General features: G+C 32.6%; 1 protein-coding gene and 1 long non-coding RNA gene across 2 annotated transcripts; one reads left to right on the top strand and one right to left on the bottom strand.

Moving 5' to 3' along the window:
* The first annotated feature begins 1,055 nt into the window (after positions 1–1,055).
* On the top strand, positions 1,056–2,570 carry LOC110609726. The gene is made up of 2 exons (XR_002487078.2): positions 1,056–1,542; positions 2,154–2,570. It is a non-coding gene; the product is annotated as an uncharacterized LOC110609726 (long non-coding RNA).
* A 1,719-nt stretch (positions 2,571–4,289) lies between these two features.
* On the bottom strand, positions 4,290–6,087 carry LOC110610102 (UDP-glycosyltransferase 87A1). Its single transcript, XM_021749970.1, has 2 exons — positions 5,467–6,087; positions 4,290–5,293 (listed from the first exon to the last, which is right to left on the bottom strand). The coding sequence occupies exons 1-2, from the start codon at positions 5,966–5,968 to the stop codon at positions 4,410–4,412; spliced, it is 1,386 nt and encodes a 461-aa protein (XP_021605662.1). The 5' UTR covers positions 5,969–6,087; the 3' UTR covers positions 4,290–4,409.
* Between the last annotated feature and the right edge of the window lie 1,144 nt (positions 6,088–7,231).

Here is a 7,231-nt window from a genome sequence, read left to right as displayed (position 1 = left end):
TAATAACATATCCTAAATGTGTGATAGAGGATGTGTTAGTCAAAGTGGATAAATTCATCTTCCTAATAGACTTTGTTATTCTTGACATGGAGGAAGATCGAGAGATTCCATTGATTTTGGGGCGCCTATTCCTTGCAATTGGTAAGATACTCATTGATGTTCATGAGGGAAAATTGACTTTGAGAGTGGGGCAAGAAGAGGTAACTTTTAATATTCTGCAATCTTCTAAATATCTTGATATTACTGATGATTATTTTAGGATGGACACTATTGATGAATGTGTTAGAGATCATTTGGATGATTGTGAGATTAAATTTGAAAGTGAACCTGATTTCATGCTTGATGACGTTATTGATACTTGTTTTGAACCATTGGTTGAGAATATTGTTATAGTTGATGACATGAAATCAATGCATGAGAAAAGTGTAGGTATACCATACCATCCACAGATGAGTGGATAAGTAGTTGTATCAAACAAAGAGCTGAAACAATCTAGAAAATTAGATGATGTACTATGTGCAGCTAGGTTGCTGAATTTCAACATGAAAACTACAAGAGAAAAAGCATTTATTATAGTTGAACGAACTCCGTCTACATGCTTATGAAAATGGCAAGATATATAAAGAAAGAACTAATAAATGGCATGACAAGCATATTGCTAAACGTGAGTCCCATATGGATCAGAAGGTTTTGCTCTTCAATTCAAGACATTGACTTTTTCTAGGCATATTAAGTTCTAAGTGGTCTGGTCCTTTTAAAGTAATTCAAGTACTCCCCATAAAAGCAATGGAAGTCAAAAATAAGAATAGAATCTTCAAGAATAATGATTAGATATTGAAGGTGGTTTGGAAGATTACAAAGCCTCCATGATCTTGACATAGTAATCCCGAAAGATGTCAAGTTAGTGACTTTAAAGAAGTGCTATAAGAGACCATCCAGATTGATTTTCTTTTCTTTTATTTCTCTTTAATTACTTGCTCTTTACTATTTCAGTAATCCATTTAATTCTTTTTAACTTGTTTTATAGGCAAAGAAAGTCAGGGATACTAGGATCAGGTACGTTCTCCTTACTTCAAAAAAAAAATCATTAGAAACAGTGAAGAACATAGGGCGGGTCGTGTAAATGGCCCCTGCCCCGTGTTTTGCAAATTAACAGTGATAACCCCGTGTTTCGCTATTAATCGGTGCAATCCTCATCACATACCCTGTGTTCCTATCTTCTCTTTCCCTAATTTCTGCCTCATGTTCCTTCTCTCTCTCCTTTTCTCTCTCATGCATCTCTCATCATGAACCGTCGCTCGCCATTCTCCATACCATGGTTGCACCGGCGGTTCCAGCCTTCACCGACCACTGCGATCGCGAATCACGCCAGCACCTCCATAGATCGTGATTGACGCGAGAATCACCGCAGTCAACGATCTAGTAATAATTGATCTACCCTTGCACCGGAGTTGCTTGTCTCCGACGACACTCCTGTGCCGACATCGCTCTTCCCCATCACCTTACTGACTGCTAACCACACAACCCATAAATTTTCCATTGGTTCACAAATCTTTATTTTTGTTTTGTGCAAATTCATCCATTAAAGTACTCTTTCTCCTCAAATTTTTTCTACATATGAATGCATTGATGGATTGTGCAAATTACTTTGTAATGGGTTTATCTTTTTGCATTTTGGATCTTTGGTTTGACATTGCTCATATCTTGTTGTGATACTAACTTGAACTTGAGACTGATTCCTTATGTATGCATTGCTTGATCTTATATGTCGTTCATGGAAAGTTGGGAAGTGCATCCCCCTTTGTGCGTCTTTGATTCAAATTCGTTGATGAAAAATATTGCTAAAGTTTTGCATGAATATAGTTGGGATTATTGCCTTGAGTGGATATGGTTGTTGTGATTGGACTGTTGTGGACACTTTGTACTGGCAAAATTAGGGACTATATTTTGAGATCACACGTTATCCTTATATGTTATTGCATCATAGGAGACTACGGATGGTTTCTTACACTGTTCTTGCCTCGAGTTGTTTTTATGTGATCGACCATTTTTTGTCATTATACTGCCCTTTTTTTTTTTTTATTTGTTATCGATACTATATTTTATTGGGTTAGTTATTCTGTCGGGTTGTTTGTGCTTATTTTTATCTCCAGATCCACAGCCATCCGAGTTCGCTCTACTAGTTGATGAGCCATCTGCTACGCCGCTCACTTTAGAGATGCTGATGCAACACTTAGACAGACGCTTCAATCAACTTGAGCTGTAGATCGCTGCTGATTAGAGACAGACCTGTTCTAGCATTGAGTGGCTTGCATAGAGAGTCCAGACGCTGGAGGAAGACTGTGCCACTCAGTTTGCTACTATCGAGGATAGGCTGAGTGCCACCAGACTCTATTACTAACAGGAGTTTTCTTAATCCTACCTTTACTTTTACTTATTTTTCTATATTCTGTTTATTTTCTTTCTTTTTTTTTTTATTGTTGTTTTTATCTCGTGCCTACATTAGTATATTGCAGCTCAGTTCTCGATGTCATGTGAATAATCAAACATTGAGGACAATTTTTTACTCTAGATTGGGGAATCTCATTATATATATATAGCAGTATTATAAACTTTATGAAATCTGACCTCTCTTAATTTAAGTGTTAAATTCAATCTTTTTCTCTCATTACTGTAATTGTGTATTTTTGTTTAACTTATTTCATTCATTGTTTTTAAATATGTATCCATAAGTAAAATCAAGTAGACATGACTATGGCCCGGTTTCAGTTTGAAATCGATGATTTGATTTATTTTTCAAATCAAATCAAAATCGATTCGATTTAAAATATTCAAAACAGTTTTGATTTTTTAACACCTGTTCAATTTTAAAGCGGTTATGGTTTTAGTTTTTTATACTTCTAGTTCTGATTTCAATTAAATTTAAATTATAGACGATTAATCTGATTTCAATTAAAAAAAATAAAAAATTTAAATAAAATATAAAAAAATAAATATAAATCTTAAATATTATTGAAAATATATTTTATTAAATAAATAAATTATAAAATGTATTCATTTACATAACAAAAAAAATAAAATTGTATACATATATAAAAATAAAATAATATTACATTTAAATGTAAATAATATTTTTAATAAATTTAAATTTAATTATTTTACAATTTAATTTGTTTATACATTAATTTTAAGTTATATAATTTTTTAAAAAAATAAAAAATTAAATTGAAACTGAATTGAACCGTCAGCTCGAACTGACCGATTCTAGTCCAATTTTTATTCTGGTTCACAGGAAGAGGAACTGTAACCAGTCTTCTTAGTCTAAGGTTTCGGTACAGTTCAAGAACCAAAACCGGTTGATTGGTCTGCTTTCAAATTTGACCAACCCGTTTCTGGTTCAGTTCACAGTCCAAATCGAATTATTGCCATATTTAAAATTAAGATCTTCTAATATTTAATATTAATTATTTTATAAAGTTAAAATGTTTAATTTTATTATATTATTTTATTTTAAATTTTACAATTAATAGTCTAATAAATAGATTTACAAATACTTTTATACTTAAATTTCAGTTTCTATGTATATAATATTTTACTCACTTTTTATTATTTTGAGACAATTTTATACCCTTTTAGATATCACACGCTGTCAGAAAAATTTAATTACTTTGTCACTATACTATTGCATGGCAATGATAACGTTTGTGACGAATTTTGTTATCATTACTAGTATTTAAATTTTAAAATGGTGAAATTTATACTTCCAATGAAGAATATTTTTTATACAAAAGATCTATTTTCTTTGTAATGAAAGAGGATGGGTTGGTCGGAGATGGAGAGCAATGGTGGTGACCAGCTATGGGGTGGGTATTGCCTGTCAAGAAAAAGGAAATAAAAAGGATGGAGTGATCTCACAGAATGAGGAAGAAAAAGGGTAGGGACGATTTGATTGAATTAATTCAATCCTGCTGGCTTGATTTGACCGGCCCAATTTAACATTATCTGGCTCATGATTTTGTTTCTAGTTTTTTTACTCTTTTTTGGACAAAAATAAGTATAAAAAAAAAAAAAAAAAACATTCTAAAAGTTCAAAATCCTTTTCAACCATAAAAGTAATTTAAAAACTTTGCACGTGATTTTTAAATAATTTAAAATAAAATTTTAAAATTTAATAAAAAATTATGAAAATAGTAGCATTGTTAAATTGCAGGATGAATTTCAAAGCATGGTAGATGTGGAACCTCAAGGTTTACATACCAATCATGCAACAAATAAATAAGGAAGAGTAATTGACAAATCAATTGGCCTGGGAGAATTTATTCAATGCAATTATTGAGGACCCACAAAAACCTCAACGGGATAAATCATCATAATACATACCAACTGTATTCTAAAATTTCTCTTTGGCCTCATTGTGAAATGTCCTTTAAGAAAGACTCAAGATTAGTATCAGATGATCCATGTTGAGAAATTGCTTTAAGACAAGCTTCTTGAATTTCTTTTGATTGTTTTCTCACTTCAATTGCTTCACTGTTTTCTCCATCCATAAAACGCTTCACTAGTTTTGCAATTTCTTCTCTTCTCACCAAGCTATCCCCATCAGCCCCTTGTTTCACTCTCCACCCAATCTTCCAGTCTTCTACAATTTTCTTACTATTGGAAGTTTGATCCCAGAATATAGGAGAAGCTAGCACTGGAACTCCTGCAAAAGCAGTTTCTAAACTAGAATTCCAACCACAATGTGACCAGAAACCACCAATAGAAGGATGACACAGAACTCTCAATTGATCACACCAAGGAACCACCAAACCCATATCACCACAGCCATCTTTAAACAGACTTGTATCTCCACGAGATATCCACAAGAACCTAACACCACTATCTCTCACTCCAGCTACAATTTCATCCAATTGGGTGCCTGAAACTGAAAGGAAGCTTCCCATAGAGACATACAACACAGAATTTCTAGGTTGAGAATTCAGCCATTCTATGTAGTGTGGGAGTTCTTGATCAGTAGTAGCTAAATCAGAATTGTGTTTCAGTTCAAAATATGGTACCATTGGGCCTAAAGGGTAGACAGGAAAGGGAAACGTCAATTTTAAAGCGTTGATTGCTAATGGTTCGAGCTCGTAAGCAGAAGTGAATAAAAGGTATTGTGCTTTGGACACAATTGAAGTGGACTTCTGTGCTAGAGGAAAAGTTTGTCCTGCAGCTCCATTAAAGATTGTAGGAAAATCTAACAGACGTGTCGGAGGGACTCCAGGGATGTAGTCAACACGCTCTTCTTTTCGTTCTGCTTGCCAAATTCAACAAATGCTTAAATATGAATCAAAGATATCATTTGTTATCAAAACTAAAATTAATACTGATTAATTTGCTTCTTCAACTTACTATCAGTCTATCCCAATTTATTGGATCGTTAAATTAATAATAATAAATGATAAATCAGCATCTGGTTGTACATACCGGAAAATATGATCGGAAAATGACCATTTTGGACGAGTAGATCGAAATGGTGGAAGATAGAAAACACAGTAGCTGACATAGTCCAAAGAGAAGCTACCGGAATATTCCTTTTATTCCCAACTCCGAGCACCCAACCCAAGTAAGTATCAGCTACGATAGCATTCACAGGCAACTCAAGCCGATCAAGAAGTTGCTCAAAAGGAGCTGTCATCTTTGTGTTTACTGCTTCTAAAAAAGCTGGAAAATCCTTAGCACGGCCATGCTCCGAAGGTATTACATTTGGGATCGTTTCAAATCGGATGTTATTTGGCAGGAAATAAGAGCTCAGGAGGCTCCGCCACTCTTCGGTGACCACAAACGAAATGACAATATTAGGATCCTTAAATGACAGGAGCTTGCAAAGATTGATCATCGGATTTACATGACCTCTACCAGGATAAGGCATCGCCACCACATGGCGGTTGCCGCCGGTGATGATTTGATTCCCTTTGATTCCTTCCATGGCTGCTTCTTTGCGCAGTGGAACTTCAACCGGGACAAAAGAGCAGCAGATTGTGAATGTATGTGCTGCCGCTTTTTTCAATTGTCCGCACAATCGGCCCAACAAGGGAGCCCTTCACTGTCAATTTATTCGGTAGGTCACCTGCTTTTGAGAAGAATATTAATTTTTCAGAAAAAACAAAAACAAAATAATATTCACAATTAAGTAATTTTATTTGATTAAATATTTTATGTTTTGGTCAGTACATGTGAACGTTAAGCGCTTTTTTTTTTTTTTCATTGACGTAGAATGATTTAAATGTGCAATTTTATTTATTAAAATTTATTCACTCCCCATTATTTATTATATTTTTCCTTTAATTATTTATTAATTACTATTTGATGTATAAAATCTAAAAATAAATTTAAAATTAGATGAGTTTTAGTAAGTTTATTTTCTATTTTTTTTTTATTTTTTTTTATTTTGTTGAGTGTATTGGTAGTGTTTTATAGAGCGAGCAGTATTCGGTTCAACTGAATTAATTTAAAAATTCGGTTCGATTCAATTTTTAATTTTAAAAATTTTTGTTATTTCAGTTCGATTCGATTTTAATTAGAGAAAAATCAAAAAAATTGAACCGAACTGATTAGTAATAATAATATATTATTTTTAATAATATAGAGAAATTAAATTATATTAAAATTAAAATATTTTAATTAAATTTTAAAATATTAAAAATAATGTGTGAAAAGTAAAAAATTTATTAAAAATTAAAATTGATTAAACCGAACCGAATCGAACCGAATCAGACTGATATTTAAAATAAATTCAAATTTAACCTTACCGTTATTTAAAAATTAAAATTTTGCCCCTTTAAGTTCGTCTCTTGGGCATTATTATCCTTAAACAATTTTTTTATCAGTCAATTCAAAGGCTAACAATAAAGTGATCATTTTTAATATAAGTATGAATTTATTAAATAGAATTAAATTAAGAGTTTAATTATTATATATATATATACTACGCGACTGATAGAGTTCGAACAAAACAAAAAGGACCCGTAGAGTTTTTTTTTAAAGCAACTTTATTAACGGTAATAAACAATTTTATATTTAATTTGCATCTGATTGTTGAGGTTTTAACATTATTAATAAATTTATATTTTTCCAAAAAAGCGGCGTCAGCGGTCATGGGGATGCCGTATACGCCATTCGAAAATGTAGAGTGAGTTGGCCTGGGGAGCCAGTGATGTGAAACCGACAAGTCTTCAGGGAATCTGAATGT

This window comes from Manihot esculenta, chromosome 2 (genome assembly GCF_001659605.2).
Source record: "Manihot esculenta cultivar AM560-2 chromosome 2, M.esculenta_v8, whole genome shotgun sequence".
Taxonomy (NCBI): domain Eukaryota; kingdom Viridiplantae; phylum Streptophyta; class Magnoliopsida; order Malpighiales; family Euphorbiaceae; genus Manihot; species Manihot esculenta.
The sequence above is the reverse complement of the archived record's forward strand: the minus strand, read 5'-3'. Positions and strand labels throughout refer to the sequence as shown.